This window comes from Gavia stellata, chromosome 22, assembly GCF_030936135.1.
Source record: "Gavia stellata isolate bGavSte3 chromosome 22, bGavSte3.hap2, whole genome shotgun sequence".
Lineage (NCBI taxonomy): Eukaryota > Metazoa > Chordata > Aves > Gaviiformes > Gaviidae > Gavia > Gavia stellata.
The window spans coordinates 6,032,203-6,052,888 of NC_082615.1; the positions used below are offsets into that span (position 1 = coordinate 6,032,203).

At 63.2% G+C, this 20,686-nt stretch overlaps 2 protein-coding genes across 2 annotated transcripts; one reads left to right on the forward strand and one right to left on the reverse strand.

Moving 5' to 3' along the window:
- The first annotated feature begins 2,478 nt into the window (after nucleotides 1–2,478).
- Nucleotides 2,479–12,589, forward strand: QRICH2 (glutamine rich 2). The gene is made up of 19 exons (XM_059828383.1): nucleotides 2,479–2,871; nucleotides 3,918–4,022; nucleotides 4,524–4,592; nucleotides 4,811–4,957; nucleotides 5,796–6,759; nucleotides 6,883–6,989; nucleotides 7,131–7,222; nucleotides 7,368–7,482; nucleotides 7,645–7,848; nucleotides 8,115–8,240; nucleotides 8,479–8,541; nucleotides 8,841–9,005; nucleotides 9,162–9,283; nucleotides 10,324–10,389; nucleotides 10,662–10,763; nucleotides 11,344–11,497; nucleotides 11,680–11,767; nucleotides 11,905–12,012; nucleotides 12,390–12,589. The coding sequence occupies exons 1-19, from the start codon at nucleotides 2,479–2,481 to the stop codon at nucleotides 12,587–12,589; spliced, it is 3,390 nt and encodes a 1,129-aa protein (XP_059684366.1).
- A 3,353-nt stretch (nucleotides 12,590–15,942) lies between these two features.
- UBALD2 (UBA like domain containing 2) lies at nucleotides 15,943–20,521 on the reverse strand. Its single transcript, XM_059828303.1, is given in 4 exon segments — nucleotides 15,943–16,263; nucleotides 19,742–19,804; nucleotides 20,383–20,436; nucleotides 20,438–20,521. Coding segments are annotated over 4 exon segments (504 nt in total). The 5' UTR covers nucleotides 20,504–20,521.
- Nucleotides 20,522–20,686: the final 165 nt, after the last annotated feature.

Here is a 20,686-nt window from a genome sequence, read left to right on the forward strand (position 1 = left end):
TTCTCTTCCGCTCCAGTATGTAAAATGTGTACGGTGCGAAGGGGCAGGCAGTGACTCTGTGAGCAGGATGACCCTTGAACACCAGGCAAACAAGTGTGCCTCGGCACGGGGGAGGTTGTCTTGCAGAATAGTGTCCTGTCTCGTAGCTGGTGAGGGTGCAGAGAAGCCCAGAGCAGTTGGGTCATCTCCAGCATCCAGCACGGGTTAAACCTCCAAGCCAAATCCCACGAGGGATGCGCAGGGCTGGGTGAGGTCTTAAGGCTGTTGATGGTTTTTCTGCGTTTTCGAAGTACTACGAATAAATCATAGGTGTGCTCTGTGACTGCAGCGTGGCTTCTCGGCCTGGTGGAGTAACTCAGCACTGTGCAGTAAGTATTATTGAACGGATCGATGAAGTGTGTGAAGTCCTTGCAGATGTCTGCGTGCCCCCTTGTTCTGAGCCAGTACCCGACCATGCTCTTCATACTGGAAGCCAGTGTTAAAAATGTGCAGTTTTGCTCTTGTCTCTCCTTCAAACTGTTTGTCAGACCTGCCAGGAGCAAGGTCAGGGCTTGTTGAGTGCTTGTGCCCCATTCGGGCTTGCTTTTACTAGGCTGTATTTGGGTAGCAACCGTGGAACCACGGCACCGGTGACCAGAGGGTTGTGCCGGTGTCCCCTGGGTCATACTCAGGACCACAGCCCGACTTATCCTCAGGCTTCACTTCAAACCGAAGCCAAAGCCGTCGGCAAAACTGAAGCCAGGAGTTGTTCATGTCTCAAAATCCCTAACCGCTTTAGGAAAACTGGTACCCTGTATTCACTCGGCCCCCAAAGGTCAGGGGGAGATGATGGGTTGGGGCCGATGCGCACTAGGACACAACATCTGCCTGACCTGACCCAGCCTGGACCTAGGTTGCCCTCACATCAGCATCGACCCTCAGCATTTTCCCTCCTGCCCCAAGATCCTCCCCTTGCTGTGGCGGTACCCCCTGTGCCGTTTTAGGGCTCTTGCACCTTTCCCGTCTAGAAAGCTTGACCGGTCCCTGGATGTAGCTGTAGAGCTCCTGAGCCTGCAGCTCTGCCAGTTAGTGGAGTTAAGGCTTAGGATCCCTCATAAGAGGGTTGGCTTCTTGCCTCAGTGCTCAGTTCCCATCTCTTAATCTCTCTCCTTCCTCTTTGGATTCAATCCTCCCACCTTGGAAAAGAAAAATACACCCACAGAGCAGATCTATATGTTTTGGTTTTAATACCTGAAAACGGGTATCTTATATCTCTTAAAAAAGCAAGGCGTCTGCTGTTTCCTGCTTGCCCACCCTCATCCTTCCCTGGAAATCGTCTTCGAGTGCCTCGCCGGAGGAGGGAGATGTCAGCGCTCTGGCTGCGTGATGGTCGGGCCTGGAGGTTTATAAGGGAAAAGAAGTTTCTTGTTAGTTATTTTTGTAAGTACTTGTCTGATGGATCACTGGGGTTCAAAGATTTGTGCCGGTGTGTGGATACTTCCTAGGGTCGTCTGGAAGTAGGTGTTTATCTGCGTTTCTTTTTCCCTGCTTGTACGGCTCTCTGCTTCGCAGCGAGGTGCCAGAAATCTCTGTGTTGATGCTGTCAGCCGCAGCCTTCCACCATTCCCACGTCTAAGGGAGAGGGTAAAATCTGTCATGATTTTGATACCTCAAAAAAGAAAATAATAAAATTGAGGTGCTTCCTTGCCGGGCCTGGTCCCCTCCCGGAGCGTTTCGGACCCTGCCACGGGCCGCTATCGTCTCTCTACCCCTGGCTTAGCCTTTTGGGGGGACGGCTCACCCTGCGAGGGAGCTGTGCAAAGCTGCTTGACGATATTAGACGTCACCGGTTGTGTTTTAGGTATGAAAGTGGAAAAGGCGTCAGGGAACCTCGGCCGTGCCCGTCGGCTGCCCTCACCCCGCGCACCGCCGGCGGGCCGTCGCCTAGCAACGGGAGACGCTACGCGAGCTCCGCCCCCCCGTAAACACCGACACGTGGGCAGCGCGCTCGGCCAATGGGCGACGAGGAGCGGCTGGTGGTGGCCAATGATGAGAGGGAAGGGGCGGGCTCAGGGCGCGGGGCGGGGCCGGTGGAGAGCGGCGTGCGGCCGCCGGCTGCGGGTGCGGGGCCGAAGGGGCCGGGCTGGGGGTGCGGGTTCGGGGGGTTCAGGCCGGGGGGGCGAGGGGGTAGAGCTGGAGCGTGGCGGGGGGCTGGGGGGGAGGGCGCAGGGTCGAGGAGACACGGGTGTGGGGCTGGGGGTGACCGGGGCGGCGGGGAAGGAGACATCCCCCTCCCCCAGAAAGGCCTGTTCGGGGGGGGGCACCCTGCCACCCGTCCCCCCCGACGGCTTGATCGCCTTCTGTGGCGAGGAGGGGGGGGAGGAAGGCTGCCAGCTGCCCATCCCTCCCACCCACCCATTCTGCTCCTCCTCCTCCTCAGGCAGAAAGGCTGCCGGCCCCCCCAGGCCAGGCTCCACGTTTTCAGGCGGGGCGGCAGCGATGGCCCCGCTCAGCCTGTCCCAGCTGCTGGACGTCGCCATCGGGACACCCGAGGTCGGGGCCGTCAACTTCACAGCGCTGCACAGCCTGCTGCAGGCCATGCTCGGCCACCTGGGCCTGCAGGACCTACCTGCCCAGGAGCGGGGGCACAGCCTGACCCCCCTCCCGGGGGGGGACCGGCCTGCCAAGGCACACCCCGCGCTGGAGAAGAAGGGGGACAGGGCGGAGGCCCAGGCCCAGGGTACGGGGCAGCAGCCCTGGGAGCCGGGGGAGCGGTTGCCCGGGGAGGACTCACTGCAGGGGACCGCGAGCAGCCCCCAGGTCACCCCCATCGCTGCCGACGTGGGGCAGATGAAGAAGAAGATCGAAGCAAATGAAAGCGGCATCTCCAAGGTAGAGGCTCGTGCTGGTCCCCTGGGTGCTCCCCCGCGAGATGCCCTCTGCTCCAGGGTCCGTGCTGCCGTTGCGCTGCCCTTAGACCAAGGTCTGGTTTAAGCCCAAGCTCATGGCGGCATGTGGGCCTTCACTGTGGGAAAGTGATGGAGTTCTGGGGAGGAAGAGCTGGGGCTAAAATGCTGCTCCGGTTGCTCTGGGTCCTCCCCACATTGCCATCAGCAAGTCGCAGTGGGTCCGATGCAGCACCGGGTGCGCTTGGCTCCACCGGCCGGAGGCTCAGCACCCCTGGAGGTGCAGCCCCACCACCCTCTCCATCTCTCCCTTCCCCACTCCTGACCTACAGCCGGGTACCACGTCTGCTCCTCAGGCAGCTGAGAGGCTCCATCAGCACCTCGTGGACCTCATCTGCCATCGCAAATCCCCTCGGCTCGACCCAGGGCTAAACCCAACACTGGTGGGGACTGGAGAGGGCCCTCATCCTGCACGGTGCTGAGCCATTTGCAGCCACGCTTTGCCTGAGCATCCCCAGTGGGAAGAAATAAGCTCAGGTTCAAGGAAAGAGCCACCTTCAGCGCTGCAGGGACGGATCCTGCCAGGGCTGGGACTCTTAGGGCGAAGGCAGCAGGGAGGGTTTCCCGGGTGGCTGCGCAGGGAGCGCTCACCCTCCTCGGGGCAGGCCCCTGCTTAATTGCTCCCTGCTTCGTTAGCAGCGGTTACCGCTGCCCTCCTGGGCCAGGCTGTGGTTGAGGGGGTGGCAGCGGCTCTTTGCCCTTCGGATCGGCTTCAGTGGTCTTGCACGGAGCCTGGCACGGGCGGGCAGGGCTGGGTCCATCCCTGCTGACTCGGGTTGTGCAGATGGGCAGGGGTGGGGGGCTCTGGGGACCTGCTGCCTCTTCTTGGCTGTTGAAGATGTGATGAATGGTAAGTGCTGCCCGCAGCGCCCTGTGCTGCCCCTCTGCTCTGTGTAGACCACAGCAGGGTAAAGGTCCAGGTCCCCAGGGACGCTCCTCTGGGTCTCACCCCCATCACCCCCCCTCTCCCAGGCCATGGCTCTCTCCCAGGACCTCCTCGAGGAGATCGGTGGGATGAAGGCAGTGCAGTCCCGCATGGGAGAGGACATCCGGATGATCCAGGAGACCCTTGGCTTGGTGAGCAGCCGCCGGTGCCCCCGGGAGGGAGCTGGGCCCTCGCCCCCTCCCTGCCCCTCTCCCCGTCACCCTGCCACCCCAGCCCCGCGGCCCGGGGTGTCACCCAGCGTGAAGGGCACCAGGAGGGAAGAGTGGGAAGGGTGTCCCAAGGGGGGAGTGGGGGAGCTCAGCCCACCCCACCCAGAGCCCGTCACCCTCTGCCTGCCAGCGCTGCCTGGGGAGGGCAGAAACAGGCACCGCTGCCTGCAGTCAGGCTGGTGCTAAAGACGTAACTGTGTGCATCAACCAAAGTGATGCTAAGGCACTTTTTAACTTAACAGCGGTAAAAAAAGAAATATGGGTGCTGGGAAGGAGGGGGGATAAAGATCTACCCGTGCCACAGCCCCTAGGCACAGCCCTGCCCAGCATCCGTCTGTCTTGTGCCCAAGTTAATTTGCGGATGCTCCTCTTAAATCCCGCTCTCCTGTCCGGACTGCCATCCCTCTCCTCTTCCTGCTCCAGGGGAACCTCCAGGACACTGCCGGCCAGCTGCCGGGCCTCCACGACCAGCCAACGTTGGACAGTGACGTGGTATGGCCACAAGCATGCCCGGATCCTGCACGGGGACAGGAGGCGGACGCGGCCCCAGCTCCCCTTGGGGGGAACCAGTGCACCCAGTCCCTCCACATCAGGGCATGGTCCCCACCGGTGCTGGCCAACGATGCTGGGGGGGTCAACGCCTCTGTGGGTTGTGATGGAGCCCCCGGCTATGTGGCCAGGGCTGACCCCTTGATCCCTTCCTTCCCCAGAAAAGGCTGAAGGAAAGGCTGAGCCTCTACCCGGCCCCGGAGGAGGTGAGCAACATGGTGCGCTGGGAGGTGCTGGAGGATTGCCTGGTGGGCAGCAAAGGAGGAGGAGGAGGAGGAGGAGGAGGAGGAGGCCGAGGTCTGCTGGTGGTGAGTGCTGGGGCATCCCGGCTGCGGGAGAGGGACCGCAGCCCCCAGTGCTTCCAGCCGCTGCACACGCCGGGGCCTCTGCAGAGGTTTGCTCAGGACTTCTCTTCCCTGCGCATCCCACCGGGAGGCAGGACCTGGCATACACAGAGCCAGGGCAGCTCCTCCGCTGGCCTCACAGACAGACCTCCTCCATCGTCTGTGCCATTGACAGCCCACAACAGCCCCTCTGTGGGGCAAGCACGCACCCAAAACCCTTGGGGTGACCGCATAGCCCCATGTCCTTGCTCGATGTTGGGCAGGACCACCGCTCCCTGCCGTCCCAGTCTCTCTGGGGCTGACAGGTAGGAGCAGGGGACAGCAGAGGGACATTTTGGGGCAAACCACAGCATTTTGCACTGTGAGATGGTTTCCAAATCCCACCTGGGGCTGCTGCTCCTGAAACGTGGGCGCAGACCATTGGGCTGTGAAGTGGGTCTGGTCCAGTGGGTCTGGAGTACTGGATCCCACTGCCAGAGGAAAAAATGCCTTGCTGTTGTACCAGGTAGCATCAGTAGGGTATTTGCTGATCCCCTGGATCGGCTGCTAAAATGACTCTGCAGACACAGAGGCGACCAAAGGACTAAGGGGGCTGGGGAGGGGCTGGGCGGCTCTGGCTGTGGGAGCTCGGGTGGTCTCTGTGGGGTGCGCAGCCTTTGGGCTCTTGTGGGGTACTGGAGTTTGGCTTCACGAGCCGGGGGGGTTGGGGACAGGGGCTGGGGACAGGGCGGGGGGCCCTGGGTCTGCCCTCCCTGCTGTACCTCCACCCATAAACCTGCTCCCCTTTGCCTCCTCTTCCCAGGATGGCAGTGGGGGCCGCTCTGCCCCCACCGAGCCCCCCGCTTTGGACGTGGACACCCCACGTGAGGCAAGCTCCGCGCTGGGGCTGAAAGGACCAGGGACACAGCCTGCACCCAAGACCAGCAAAGGGACCGGCAAGGGGACTCCAGGGACACAGCCTGGCTCCCTGGGGACGCAAGCAGCGATGCAGAGAGCACCAGTGACACCTGAGAAGTGGTCGGGTGCTCCCTCAGATCGGAGGAGGACTTCTGATGCCAGCGCCACCACCCCGGGGATGCAGCCAGGGTCCCCCGCCATCAAGACCACCACCTTGGGGACACAGCCAGCATCCCCTAGCACCAAGACCACCACCCCAGAGATGCAGCCAGGGACCCCCAGCACCCAGACCACTATCCCAGGGATGCAGCCAGGGTCCCCTGGGACCCAGACCACCATCCCGGGGATGCAGCCACACACCCCCAGCACCCAGACCACTATCCCAGGGACGCAGCCAGCACCTACAGGGACCCAAGGAGGAGGAGCAGGGCTTCAGCCAAACCCTCCCCACATGGAGCCCAGCCTTCCTGGCACTGAGAAAGTCCCCGCTGAAGCCACCCCCAGTGCTCTGGGGACACATATGGATGCCACAAGCCCCAAGGAGGGAGGCAAGGCTTTGTCCAGCACACAGCTTGCCCGGGCAGGCCACCCAGCAGTGGGGACCCTCTCGCCGAGAGCCCAGGCGTTCGAGATCCCTCTTGATGCTGATCCCAGGCCCACGTCCCCTTCACAAGAGCCGGCGGTGCCCTGGGGGTCCCTGGGCTCCAGCAGCGCCTCTGACCGCTATGTGGAGACGGTGGAGGCTCTCCGCCAGATCGGACAGCTCGGCCACCTCTACGCCACCCTGAAGGAGCAGGTGGCCCAGCTGGAAGCCACCAAGTTGGACCACGCTGAGCTTGAGAAGCTGCGCCTGCTCTTACTGGAGGGAGGTGAGAGCCCTGGGTGGGGCTGGTGGGGGGGTTTGGTGTGGGGACAACCTGGGTCAGGGGCTCATTGCGCCCAGAGCCTGGCCCCGAGGGCGAGACCCTCTCACTGACAGCATGTCCCCTTAGACCACATCGCTCTAGACCAGGAGAGCGCCAGCATCCTGGCCGACCTCCGGGGCCGGGTGTCCTCCCTGCAGGGCTTGGCCAGTGACCTGCAGGACGACAAAGAGAAGGTGAGCCAGCAGCACTCCCCAAGGGAGCTGCAGCAATGCTGGGAGGGGGCGTTTGGGGAGGGAGGGGGCAGCCAAAGAGTCCCCATGCTGGGACAACTTGGGGGGGCCATGCCTTGACTGTGCCGCCACTGCCTTTCCCAGATCAGGCAGCTGGAGGATGCCCTTGGAAAGCTGGAGGTGGCTGGAGCCGACTGGAAAGCGGATGGCAGTGACCAGATCACCCTGCAACTGGGGTAAAAGGATGGGAGAGGTTTCCCTACCCTGCAGGGCTGCAAGGGAGCCTGGGGGCTGGGAGCATCCCGGTTTGGGGGCAAGGGACACCCCCGCGAGCAGCCCCACAGAGGCTAAGCCTGCCCATGCCCCCCTCTCCCTGACCAGGTCCACGCTGCAGGAGATAAAGCGGGAACTGAAGGAGCTGGGAGAGCAGCAGGAGATGACCAAGGCCACACTGGAGCAGTTGGTGACCAAGACGGCTGACCAGCTACAGGAGCAGGTGAGGTCCAGGGGGAGTGCTCCCACCGCCCGCCGGCTCGGTGGGGTGGTCCTGGTGGGGGTCCCGGCCATGTCCCCTGGCTGGCTGGGGCCATCGAGCCTCCACGGCTTGTTGACCGCATCCATCCCATCTTGGAGCCAATTCCTTCTCCCCTTCCTGCAGCTGGATGAGCTGAGGGCGATGATGGAGAGCGCGGGGCAGGAGCAGGCAGAGGCGCAGGCAGCATGCCCCATCTGCAGCACGGACACTGGCACGCAGGTGGGGCAGCTCCTCCAGCGCTACGAGAAGCTCCAGGAGCTGGTGGACTCCTTCATGTCACAGCAGGTGGTGGGCAAAGTGGTGAGGCAGCTGCCGGCGAGGAGCCAGGTAGGGAGATGCCGGCATGGGGGACTTGGAGGGGGGTGCCGGGACCTCCCCGGCTGGTTGTGCTTCACTGTAATGCGGGGGAGCCCCTTGCTGCCCCCCAAATTGGCTTGTACAAGCCAGCGGCACAGAAGGAAATTAAAGCCTTGATGCACATGTCCTACTGGCACGGAGAGGCTGTTGCCACCGGCCGAGTAACCCGGGTCTGTCCCCGTGGGGCAGCCAGCCCCTCCTTGCACGGCACTGCTTTGTCATCTTCCTCCCTGAAGCAGGATGAGGAGCTGCTGAAGCGCATCCAGGCCACCATCGTGCAGGTGCAAGGGGACTACGAGAAGCTCAGCTCCGTCACTGGGAACCTCCTGGATGACCGTCACCAGAAGCAGAAAGATATCGAGGTGGGTGGCTGAAACCCCCACGGGGTCAGAGCATCTTCTAGACAGACCCCAGGCTGGGGACCTCAAAGGATTTGTCCCCCTGCCAACCTGTTTGCAGCCCTGCGGAGGTTCATAGTACCTTTCCCGGAGGTTTTTGGGGTGGGTTGGGGGAGCGAGGGGTGCTCGGCTGGCTGGGAGGCAGCTCTGACCCTGCCGCGGTGTCATGGGGTGCTTTCTGTGTTGGAAGGCTCTGTTCCAGTCCCTGGAGAGGTTGGAGAAGGAGAAAGCAGACAAGGAGGACCTGGTGCTGGGAATCGATGTGGTATGGCCTCAATGGGCCCTGGTGCCAGCTGAGGGGTCCTGGGCAGGGTGACAAACACCCCTTCTCCCTTGGGTGCTCAGTGGCAGAACCAGCTGGGGTGAGGGAGGATTTCCAGACCAGCTGTGGGTCCCTCGCCAGGTCCCTCTGTGTCCCCTCGGGTCTCTTTGGCTGGTGGGACCAACCCCACGGGGTGAGCAGGGCCATGTAGCTGCTTCTCCCTCTCCCCCCGACATGAGCTGGCTCTGCCCATCGTACCTCCATCCTTTCCCCACCGCTCTCCTGCCTTTCCCCGTTGCTAGAAAGCAGACAAAACCGCCCTGGCTGGCAAAGTCAGTCGTGCCCAGTTTGACGCAAGCATGGAGCGGCTGAATGAGATGATCCAGGAGATGCTGAGCCGGGTGACAGGCCAGGAGCAGGGCTGGCACCAGGTCCGGCGACAGCTCAGTGAAGAGATGGACTCCAAGGTGAGGGGTGGCTTGTCCCTGCCACGCAAAACTGGCATCTTCGGGGCTTGGCAGCCTAAGGCAGCGTCCCTCTGAGGGTCCCCCTCCTGGCTTTTCCCCGTGGACCACGACGTCCCATCCCGGGGCAGCTGGCTGAGGGTGTGCGTCCATCTGCAGCTGGACCGCCTGGAGCTGGGGCCTTTCCGGCAGCAGCTGGAGGAGCACTGGAAGAGCATCGTGGAGCAGCTCAAGGAGAAGGCGCCGCCAACGGAGGCTGACGATGCGGCTGGGATTAAGAAGTGAGTGCGATGGGGACAGTGGTGGCTCTGGGGACGGCGCTCTCCCCATTCCCTCCGGCTATCCCGGCCGGTGCCCCCGTGGTACCCTGGCATGGGACCAATTTAGCCAGCAAACCATGGGGATGCTGACGAAGTAGCTGTGCCTTCTCCTCCCACCAGCAGCAGGTTCCTGACATTAAAGGAGGCACGAGGAGGGAGGACACGCAGAACGGAGCCCTCCCGAAGCAAAATTGGGGTGTGGGTGCAAAGGCTTTTTGGAGCGAGGGTGGGGGACGGTGGCTCGTCCCCCCCGGGCAGGGGTGTGACACGCAGCACTGCGGAGCTGGGTTGTGACCTGCCCTCCTGGCAAGGCGCAGGAGGGTAATTAACGCTGACGAAGTGATGAAACCAGTGCGAGGGCTGGTTCGGATGGCAGGCGTAGGCGCCTGCGCCCTTCACCTCACATCCCTGCCCACCCTGGGCGGCCACGGGCAGCTGCCGGGTTTTGGAGGTGCCGTCAGGGCCGAGGTGAGCATGTCCTGGTCCCCAGGGCAGCTGTGACAACGCTTATCCTAAAAACGGTGGGAATCCTGCATCCCGCAGGCCCAGCATTTGCTCCCAGGCTGGGAGCATCCCGCCCCAGCAAGTGGTAGAGGAAACCCTCTGGTTTATCCCTGCCAGCCCCAGCACCTCCAGTTCCTAAGGGACTGGCGTGCTGTGGGAGCCCATGGGAGCAGTTCCCACGGTGGTGGTGAGTTCTGGGCGCTTGCTTCTGTGGATTCTCTGGTGCCTAATACAAGGTGGAGCTTTTTGCCAGGTGGGAGCGCATGAACAATCACTCTCCCCTGTGGTACCCCCTTTATTTTGTACCCAGTCAGCGGGTTGGGACCGTGGTGGGGGATAAACCAGGCTCAAAACCGCACGCGTCCCCCCGCAAACACTGTAACTCGCTACAGCGAAGTGCCCAGCACCTTGCTGCTGCCTGCGAGCTGCCTGCCTGCCTGCAGGCAGGGCTGCGTGTCCCCCCAGGAGCTCACCCAGCCCTTTTCTCCCCACCCCAGGCAGCTGCTGGCCCATTTCCACTGCGTGTCCTGCGACCGGCCCCTCGGCATGCTGGTGCCTGGCCCGTGAGTAGCACTTGGCACCGTAGGTGGAATGGGGGGAGATGGGTGCTGGCAGTGCCCCGCTGTGCCAGGCGCAGGGGTTAGGGTGTCTGCCTGGGTGGTCCGACCCTGCCGAGCCCCCTCACAGCCCTGCCCGGCGGCGGGGGGACGGGGAGCCCTCCCCAGGGGCAGCGGGCAGGCCATGGGGTACAAGCCTGCAGGTTTCAGGGTGCTGCCCCGAGCCAGGGTGGGTTGTTTGTCCCCTGTCACCCACCCGCAGCTCCTGCCCTGCCCAGGCACATCGTGGCCATCCCATCCATGCCGCCGCTGCCCCTCCGCCTCGCCGGGCGCCCTCATACCTTCCTTGAGCTGGAGCAAAGACAGCAGCATGGCCACAGGTAGGGGACGTGGGGACCCATCCCTGGCCCGTGGGTGCAGGGTGGCCCTGCCCCGGCGAAGGAGACCTTTTCTCTGGGTGGGGAGGAGGGGTTTGGGGGTGCCTGGGCAGGGCAGGGGAGCAGACGTGCTGCGAAGGGTTGGCTGTGCTCGCCCCAGGTCTGTGGGGTTTTACAGCCCCCCTGCACTGCCCTGTCTAGCCCAGGTCTCTGTCTCAAGGGTGGTGAAGCTGCATGTGATGAGTTGCGTCTGGTCTGACCTCAGGCTTGGAGGGGGTCAGGTGCCTCCTGAGAAGCGAGTCACCGAAATTAAGCACTGTGGCTGGGACAGCCCCGCTCCTGCTGCCTGGTGGCCCTTGCGTGAGGCATGGGGACCTGCCATGGCCATGGCCAACTCATCGGGGCCATGGGGAAAGAGCAGATTCAGCACGGTTGGACAGAGGGGGGTCTCCTGCCACAGCCGGAGGGGAGCCAGGAGGGATGTACCCCACTGGGGAACACCCCTGGTCCCCTCCCTGGCCTAGGGTGAAGTGTGGGGTGCTGCAGTGCCGGGAACTGAGCACCCCCATGCCCCGTCCCACAGGGAGCGGGCGGCCGAGTGCGGGTACCCCAGCGTGCCGCGGCGCTGTGGGGGCCGGCATACCCTCGCCCACCCGCTGCAGCGCTGCCCGCGCCTCCAGCCCCTCCCGCCCGGCACCCCGCGGCTGCTCCAGCCCCCCACCCTGCTCCCCATCAAGGTAGGGATGGCGAAGGGAAGGATACGGCAGGGATGACCAAGGCTGGGAGGGTGATGCTGAGCATCTGGCGGGGGGGCGGGATCCGTGCCTCGGTTTCCCCAGGGAGAGCTGGGTGTGGGAGGGTTGCTCGGGGACGCTGGATTTGGCCCCATGGCTCAGCCAGCCCGGTCTCTCCTTCCCAGCACGACGAGATGGAGCTGTTGGGCCAGGACGGCCACATCTACAGGGGCCGGCGGGACGGGCAGCTGCCTGTGCTCGTGGGCAAGGAGGGTACGGCCAGGGCTCGCTTGGGGAGGGGATCTGGCACGTGTGAAGGGGACAGCAGGGTGGGCAGGGTGCCTGCTTTTCCCCCACCCATGTTCCCCCTGGCTGCCCCCACCCTGGCTCCCTCTGGTCTCTCCTGCCAGGCTTCCCGAGGGCCAAGCCCAAGCTGTCCCCAAGGCAGTGGGACGCCCGAGACACCAGCTGCCTTCTCTCGCGGCCCCAGAGCGCCGGGTCCTCGCTCAGCCAGCCGGGTATGGCCCCACCGGGGGGGAGAGGGCACCCTGCTGTGTCCCGGTGGGTGGGCATGAGCAGGGGTCTGTGCCCGCAGCTGGGCAGGGTGGGATGGGGGTCTGGGGTGGGACGGGGAGGGGCAGAAGTGGGATGGAGGGGAAGGACTGGCAGATGGGACAACTGGTGTTGGATGTTGGAGCCGAAGCGAGGTGGGGGGACTGGCGGGGGGTGGTCCTGGCCAGTGTGGGACAACAGCCTGCCTGTTTCGGGGTGGGGGTCAGGACTGTGTTTCGGGGTGTCTCTGTCCAGGCGGGTGCCCCTGCTGCCTGCCCCGTCCCAGGCTGGCAGAGCTGCCCCATGGGCTGCAGGGGGGCTAACCCCTGCCCCTCGCCCCCAGGCACCGCCGCCTCGCTGGAGCACAGGCCAGCTTCATCCAACGGCCACCTCTCCCGGGCACCGGGGCTCATCCCGCCCCTGCGGCCCCCACGGGATGGATCCAGCACTCCGACAGCCAGGCAGGACTGGGGGTCCCCGGCTGAACCCCCACCACGCCAGCCACCGAGCAGGCGAGCAAGTGGCTCCGGCCAGCAGCAATAAAGGGCAATGGGCAGCCAAGCGTGCCCTGAGTGGGGCGGCCCTGTGTCCGGATTTTCCCATCATGCACAAGGCGGGACTGGCAGCATCCCTCGTCCTGCGGCCACGCGTCTCCGGAGGAGCTGAAAACAGCCCCGGTCCAACCCGCTCCCAGGGTCTGTGCCCGCCCCACGCTGCCACTGCTCCCCCTGACACCCCATGGCCTCCACGAGCCCCGTTTGGCCCCGATGGCCCCTACCAGGAGAGCTTGTAGCCCCAAAGCGGGTCTAGGGGAGCCGGGTGGTGCGGCAGGAGGATGATGATGCTCAGTTGCTGCTGAAGGCAGTGGGAAATGGGACTCCCAGTGGGAAGGGCAGCAGCAGGACATGGCTTAATGCCAAAAGTGAATCCCACCCCAAGCCCACTGGTTTGCTATCGCTTATCTGGAGGGATGAGCATCACCAAGCTGGTTTCCTTATCTCCTGGCAGAGAAACGCCCTTTGCCACCCCTTTATCCCCCTTCCGACGCTGCCATCAACGGAAAGAGGAAGGCACCAACCCCGCCGCTGCCCAGCTCAAGGCAACTGATGCTTCCCACTGCTGCAGCAAGGCACCATAAAGCGTGTCCTTGGGGGGACACATCTCCTCCTTTCCCTTTATGCCACCTCCGTGGCTTGGGGCAGCTTTTCTCCAGCCCTCTTCTGCCACCCATCCCCTTGTCGTCAGATGGGAGAAAGCCCCACTGCATGCCGAGACCTAGCACAAGTTGTGTCATGAGTGGTGAGGTACCAGTCAGGGAAACCACAGTCCCTGAAAGCAGCGTGGGGGGGACCTGGGGGTGTCACAGCTGGGGACACAAGGCTGTGTGCGTGGGGGAGCTGGGGCTGCCCCCGGCACTTTGCACTGGGCACAACCCCGGCTCCCCCATGCACACATGCAATGGCACGTGGAAGCGGGGGACATGAAGCCGGTTGCATGTCTTGGGTGACTGGGAGGGCAAGAAACCCCAAGGGGAACCCCAGGGAGAGCCAGGAGGGACCCAGGCATCTGGGGAGCATCCCCTCACCCCCCTGCACGGTGTGTCACTGGGGGCTGCCCCATGGAAATTCTGCTTTCCTGGTGGATCTTCTCCCCAAATCGGGGTTGGGGGAGACCCCAAACCTCCCCCCCACAGAGGCAGACCCTTGCCTGTGGTCCGCAGGCACTTTAGTTCCCAGGGTGCCACCCCCCCCCCCCGGGGATATTTTCCCTGGTGGGTTTGGTTTTTCAGGGGAAAAATGGGTGCTAAAAACCTCATTTGGGGATGCCGAAGTGGATCCAGCAGGATCTGGGGTCCCCAGTGGGATAACTGGGAGCAAACCAGTGGGCACCAGGGTAGAACCAGCAAAGGGCCATCCTGTACCCCATGGGTGGGGTAAGGTGTTGATGGGCTAAAAATTACCCTCCTGGGACTAGTTGTGTTTGCAGGATATGGCCCAGCTGGTGCTCATCCCACCCTCAGCCCCATTTGCTGCCACTGGGACCCATCTGTGCCCTATAATCACCCCCCCCACTCCTATAAACATGAGCACCCAGCCTCCTCACCCCCCCTTGGGTGCTGCCTGTGCTACTGGAGGGGGTGAGTAGCACCAACCGGGGTTTTTTTTTCCCTTTTTTTTTTTTTTCCCCTTCCTTGGAGGTTGTGCCGTGTCAGGGGTCCCCCCCCCCCCCCACCCACCCACCCCTGGGGTCTCCCTGTCCCCTGGGGATGCTTTGCTGCTGTGCCTTGAGCCCCCGGACCCTTGCTGGCATCTCTGGAGTTGCTGCATTCCTGTTTTGGGGGGGTTTTACCCCGGTTGCTTGCTGTGTGAGCAGCGTGGCGATGGGAGCTGTGTTTTTATTCAATTTTAATTTAGTTTGGACATTTAAGCGCTAAACCAGGAGCGGCGTGGCCTTGGCCTGTGGCTTGAAGTCATTACAAGGGTGGTGGCACAGCGAGCAGCTGGGGAGGTCAGGACTGTCCCTCCCCGTGTCCTCGGGCTGGGGCCCCATCCGCGGTGGGGGGACACTCAGGAGGCATCGCCCCCAGCACAGGGTTTGCCTAAAAGCCTGGCAGCCCTTGAGTATGGCAGGCGAGACCAGGTGTCCCTATGGTGCTGAGGCTTGGGGGACTCATCACACAGGTGGGCGATGGGGCTGGGGGGCAGACAGGCTGCTGGGGGAGTTTGCAAGCCGCGACATTTTGCAAGGGTGCGGGATGGGGTTTTGGCTGCACCCCAGTACATGGGGGTCCTCGCTGTGCCGGCACCGCACCCCCATGGCTCTGGGGTCTCCCCTCTGCCCCCCTCTTTGGGGATGGCAGCAGTGCAGGCAGAGTGCGGGCAGCGCGTGGCACTTGGTGCAGCTTCCCGGGGCTGCCAGCAGCTCCTGGGGGAACCTGTCCCCACTGTGGCATGGGGGGGGCTCACCCCCATTCTTGGTGCCCTGCCAGGGCCATCCTCCCAGCACAGAGAAAAGGCAGGGACAGCTGGTGTTAAAAAAAGTGATTTTTTTTTTATTATTTTTAAATTAATAAAAAACCTTCAACCTGTTTTTTGTTTTTTGTTTTTTTTTTTTTTGTTTGGTTGTTTTTTTTAAGCAAGATTGATTTGAAAACTAAAAAAAAACCCCCCTAGCTCCCCCCTCCCCAGGGAAGGGCCATGAACGGCAGTCACAGGGACAGGGCAGGCGTCACCTCGATAAATCACAGCGCCCAGTTCCGCTTCCCCCCAGCCCAGACGGGATGCCGAGGGAGAGAGGACGGGGTGAGGGGGAGACCGGGGAGGGGGGGGTCTGTGCAAGAAGCTGGGCTAAATTTCAGAAGCCATAGGAGTGGCGTGCTTTGCTCTGGGCACTGCAACAAGCGTCCCGGAAATCCAGAGCTGGGGGAGTCCAGCAGCTCCGTGCCCCCGTGGCCATGATCCAGGGTGCCAACAGCTCCCTCCATCAATTTATTTTTCATTATTCCCCCCCCCCCGCTTCCCTCTCCTGCCCTCCTGCAGGGATGCTGGGGGGGTCAGGGCGGGAGAGGCATAGGGAAACACACCCCCCCCCAGCAGCCACCTCTGTGCTGCTGCTCCTTCTCTCTGGTTTTATATACATTAGATATATTTATATATTATAGTTATATATTTAAAAAAAAAAATGGGGGGAGAAAAGACCAGCTAGTGACTCTTGCAGAGGCTCTCGTGGGTCGGTGCCCTCCCTGGCAGCGTGTTCCCCCCCTTTCCCTCCCCCCCCAAAATAATAATAAAGCCTAGAAAATTATTCCAGTGCGTTTCTCAGGGAGCCCCTGCTCCCACCGCCCTGGCCCAGACCCCCCTCCCACCCCCAATTCCCCCCCCTCCGCCAACCCAGTCTTATCTCTGGCCGTCCATGGTGGTCACGGCTTTCTGTGGGGGGGCGGCAGGCGGGGGAGCGGGGGGCCAGGCAGGCTGCGGGTGGTGCAGGTGGTGGTGGAGGCCATGGGCGGTGGGCGAGGAGGGGGGCAGCCAGGCGGGCTGGTGGCTGGGGGGTGAGGAGGCCCAGAAGGGGCTGAAGCTCCCCGGGGGGGAACAGGCCATGGAGGTGATGGGGCTGTTGCTGCTCTGCAGGCTCTCGGAGGTCCGCAGCTTGGAGAACATGGCCAGAGCGTCCGGGAAGTTGGGTGGCGTGGCCGGCGTGTTGCTGGGGGTGCACATCTGTGGGGGAGAGGAGAAGGGTGGGGGTGAGATTGGTCACGTACGCGTTTAGGGTCCTGAACTGCCTGCAAGAGCTGGACCCATCACTGGGGATCCCAGCTGCATCCCACACCTGGGACCCCCAGCCCCAGGGGATGCTCGGAGCCCAGCTCTGGCTGGCATTGGGGTCCCCAGCACTGCTGTGCAGCCCCCAGGGGTCTGGGTGGCTCCCCCAAAGGCGCAGGAGCTGCACGGGGAGGGTCTCAAGCCCAGCCTGGGCTAGGAAGGGCATTCTGAACCAGCCAAGGTGCTCAAAGCGCTGGGGGACAGCAGGTTTGGGGAAGGGGATGCTGCTCTGATGCCCCATGGGGTGAGGCTGCATGGGGGGGTCCGGCATGATGGGTGGGGAGGGTGTTGGGGTCCCACCTGGCGCTGCAGGACCCCCCCCTCCCCTTTGCACCTTGTTAGGGCACAGAGAGCCAAAGGCAGGCAGGGCCCCCCGTGACGCCAAGCGGCAGCCGGGCCCCGCCACGGTTCCTGGTACAGCCCCTGCCTTCTGCGTACCCGGCTAAATTTAGCACCCTCCCGCCCGGCTGGTGCCGGATCCGGCCCTTTTCACAGCCAATCTCACCAGCAGAGGAAAATCCGCTGGGGGGGATCCAGCCCTGTGCTGTGCTGGGCTCAGGGGCTGGTGATACCCGGGGCCCCGATTCAGCAAAGCACTTGCTACAGTCTGAGCATGGCGGGGGGTCCCAAAGCCCCCAAAGGGGCTGTGCAGGGGGGCTTCACCCCAATGGTGCAACACAGCACCCGAATGCCCCTGCCCCCATTTTTCTCTCCAGAGAGGGGTTGTTGGCAGGGAGCAGTGTTGTGCCACGTGCTGCTCTGAACGCATGCGTGGGGGGGTTAGAAATAGCGGCACTTTGTCCAGCTCGGTCCCCGGGTGGCGGGGGGATGGTCTTGGGGTGCATTCCCCCACGCTGAACCTGTTGAGAAAAACTCAGCGAGGCCGTGTGGGGTGCATGCACGGGGAAAGGGGTGCAGGTATGGGGCGCAGGCTGGGGGGTGCACTGGGAGGGGATGCATGGACATGGAAGTGGTGTGTGCACGGGGAGGGGGGGGTTCACCCCTCTGGGTTAGATCTGCCCTGAATCCCTGTTGTCCTCATGGAGCCGTGGCTCCATCAGAGCCCGAGGCACAGCGGAGCAGCGCATCTCGCTGCTGTGCTGCTCATGGGGATGTTGAGTGGTGCCAAGGGGCCGGGGCAGCGTCTGCAGCCTCCAGCTTTTGCTGCCTTTAGCAATGGCAAATCAAGGAGACACTTCTGATGGGGAATAGCCGCTGCATCTCCCCCTTCCCAGGGCTTATCCTGGGATTTGCCCCTGGCTGGTGCTCGACAGCCCCAGCTGTGTTCCCCCAGCACACATAAACCCCCCCAGTCCCTCTTGCAGGTTCCTCCTCATCCCCATCCCAGGCATCCTTGGTGGCCACTGGGATCAGAGGAGCAGCCGGGTGTACGGCAGGTACTCCCTGCTCCCCCCTGCTATGGCCAAAACCCGGCCGGGGGGGCCCAGCTGGACCCGTTCAAAGACAGGGCACTCCCCCAGCCAGGGGGAAGCAGAGCCAGCAGTCCCATGTCAGCAGCAGGATGGGTGAAGTCCCATCAGTGTGCAGGGCCAGGGCACCCCAAAAATGCGATACAGCCAGGCGAGCACCCAACGGGTTTGTGGCGAGCCGGGGATGTTCTTCCCTCGCCACACACAGACTTTGGGAGAACTCATTTCGGAGGTCACCTCGAAGCAGTGGTAAGCCAGCTTTTTTTTTTTTTAAATAGCCTATACCTTTGGCAGTATCTGAAGAGATACTTGTTGCAAAAAAACCCAAACAAACCAACAACAAAAAAAACAACTTCAAGGGAGTGTGTTTTGGGGAAAAAAAACCAACAAACCAACAACACAGCCATACTCGCACAAGCCAACCACCAGCCCTGGACTGAGGTCGGACGCGACGCTGGAGGGGGAACACACAGCTCTGAGCTTCTGGGGTGGTGTTTGCCAGATTAATTTAAAAAAAAGAAAAAGAATTGCCATGTAATTATTGCCTTCCTCCTCCAATGCTTTTTGTTAAGGAGACGCTCAGCTGTCAGAGGGTCGGTCCCACCGTGAGCTGACACACCGAACAGCTCTGGTGAGTCCCTTCCCCACAGCCCAGACCCGGGTTTGCGGGGTGCCTCCCCTACATGGGGGTGAAGGTGACGTGCTCCCCCATGCCGTAACGCTGCTGCACTCACAGATTTGTTCTGTGATGCTTGAAAAAGAAATAGAAACCGTGACCGTAAAGCCCCTCGTCTCACCCCGAGCTGAGCAGGACTTTTTCAGCTGCAGAAATCAGGATGCTGGGGGGGCTGGGACAACAGCAGCAAAAAAGAAATGCCTAAAATGCGAGGTGGAAGTATTTGGGGAGAGGGTGAAAGGTATTTTGTCACCACATGGAGCACGCGGTGTTAGGAAAACACTGTGGGGAGGGGGAAAGCCCTCCAGCCCCAGAGCCTCGGTGCCAGGCTGGGCGGGGGTGATGGGGTGGCCATCGCGTTTGGGGTGGGAGGTGGGTCCTGCGCAGGGACGGGTTCTGTCAGAGCTGCTTTGCTTCCGGCAACTGCCCGCCCGGAATCGCCCCGATGAGGCTTTTGGCATGAAAATACGGCAAGATCTGGATGTGGCCGGCAGCTCCCGCCCACTCTCCTGTCCCCTCTCCCACTGGGAAAGAGGGTTTGCCGTGAGATGACCCTTTGCGAGGTCCCTGAGGCGGCGAGAAAGTGTGCAGGGGGAGGAGGAATTAAAATAAAAGGGGGTTAAGTGGGAGCCAGCCAGCAAAATTACTTTCTCCGAGAGAGAGCGCTTGCGGCCGGCGATGCCGGGCCGGCTGGCGATTTCCTGATGGCAGGAGAAAAGAGGGAAAAAAAAATAATAAATCAGCTTAGCCCAGAACTGCTCCGTCCCCCGCGCGTGGCACTGTTTAGTTCCCTCAACAGGAAAAAAAAAAAAAAAAGAGATGAAAAAACCCCTAAAAACACAACAAAAAACACCCGGAGGGGAATAACTTCCTCGCCTCGGCCAAGGGGACGTGCCCTCGGCCAAGGTCAAGAGGCGTTTGGGGAAAAGGGGGGGCAGCAGTGGGGGGGCCCCCCCGGCCTGGGGAGCCCAACTTCCAGCGCGATGCTCGCGGAGACAAACTATTTCCTGGCAGACATTTTAGCTCATGTTTACATTCGCCGGCTGCGTGTTCCTCCGGGCGCAGAGCAATATGGCTGGCAGGGGAGCTGACAGCTCCGCGGCCTGGGGGGGCCACTGCGGACCCCCGGCTTGGGGGGGCTTGGGGGGGTCCTGAGCTGGGGGGGGGTTGGGGGGGGGTGTTGGGGGGGGTTGGAGCTGGGGGGTGGGTTTAAAGGGTGGGGATGGGGGGGTTGGGGAGGGGGTGGGGGGGTGTGGGTCCCACTTACCATCTGGGGGGGGTGGTGGCTGCTGGGAATGTTGGTCTCCTGGAAGAAGGCGCTCAGGGCCGTCTGCGGGGATAAGCCGTCAGCCCCAGCCCACTCGAGACAAAGGGGGAAGGAAAACATGCCCCCCCCGCCCCCCCAGCCCTCTGCTCACCCCCCACCCCCCGTGGGACCACCCCGGGGGGCGTCCATGGGCACCCTTACCCCCTGCCAGGCCTAAGGTGGGGGGGGGGCCGGTGCTGCCCTTCACCCGACCCACTCGCGATCGTGTCCCCCCCCCCATATAGGGGCTCCCCACGCGGGGGGGTACAGGTTACACAGGGTTCCCCCCCAGCGAGCCCACCCACGGGCCCCCCCCGGGTCGGGGTGAGGGCCCCCCCCCCCCCCGCCGTCGGGCGCTGGGCCGCAGCTCGGGTTACGGCCCGGGTATAAATAGACCGGGGGGTACGCTCGGAGCCGGTTCCCCCCCCCCGCGTGGGTGCTGGGGGGGGCCCAGCGGCCCGGCCACGCGTGTCGGTGGGCCGCGGCGGCCTTCCGCCCCCCTTCCGCCCCGTGGCTCTGCGGGCAGGGGGGGTGGCGGGTGCTCCCGGTTTGCGGGGTGGTGGGGTGTCGTGTCCCGGTTTGGGGGGGGGCCCGGCCCGTACCTCGAACTGCCAGTGGGCCGCCTGCAGCAGCTGCTTGGCCTGGTCGGCGGCGCAAACCGGCCGCCAGCACGAACTGGTTGATCATCACCTGGTGCCGCAGCTCCTCCATGTTCACCGACATGGCGGGGGCGGCCCCGCCGAGCCCGGCCTGGCTGCCCGGAGCGCGCCCGCCGCCCCGCGCCGCGCCGACACCGGGGGGCGGCGGAGGGGAGGGGGGGGGGGGGGGGGAACGGGGGAGGGGGGGGGGGCACACACACGGGGAGGCCCCGCCCCCGCGCCCTGATTGGCCGCCGCTGCGCCGCCA

What these genes read in the sequence shown, in the direction of transcription:
- QRICH2 (XM_059828383.1), top strand. Translation starts at nt 2,479, where the DNA reads ATGGCCCCGCTCAGCCTGTCCCAGCTGCTGGACGTCGCCATCGGGACA. An exon ending in GAGGCCGAGGTCTGCTGGTG is followed by an intron (nt 4,958 to 5,795) that starts GTGAGTGCTGGG and finishes TCCTCTTCCCAG; the next exon opens with GATGGCAGTGGGGGCCGCTC. An exon ending in GATGCGGCTGGGATTAAGAA is followed by an intron (nt 9,284 to 10,323) that starts GTGAGTGCGATG and finishes TCCCCACCCCAG; the next exon opens with GCAGCTGCTGGCCCATTTCC.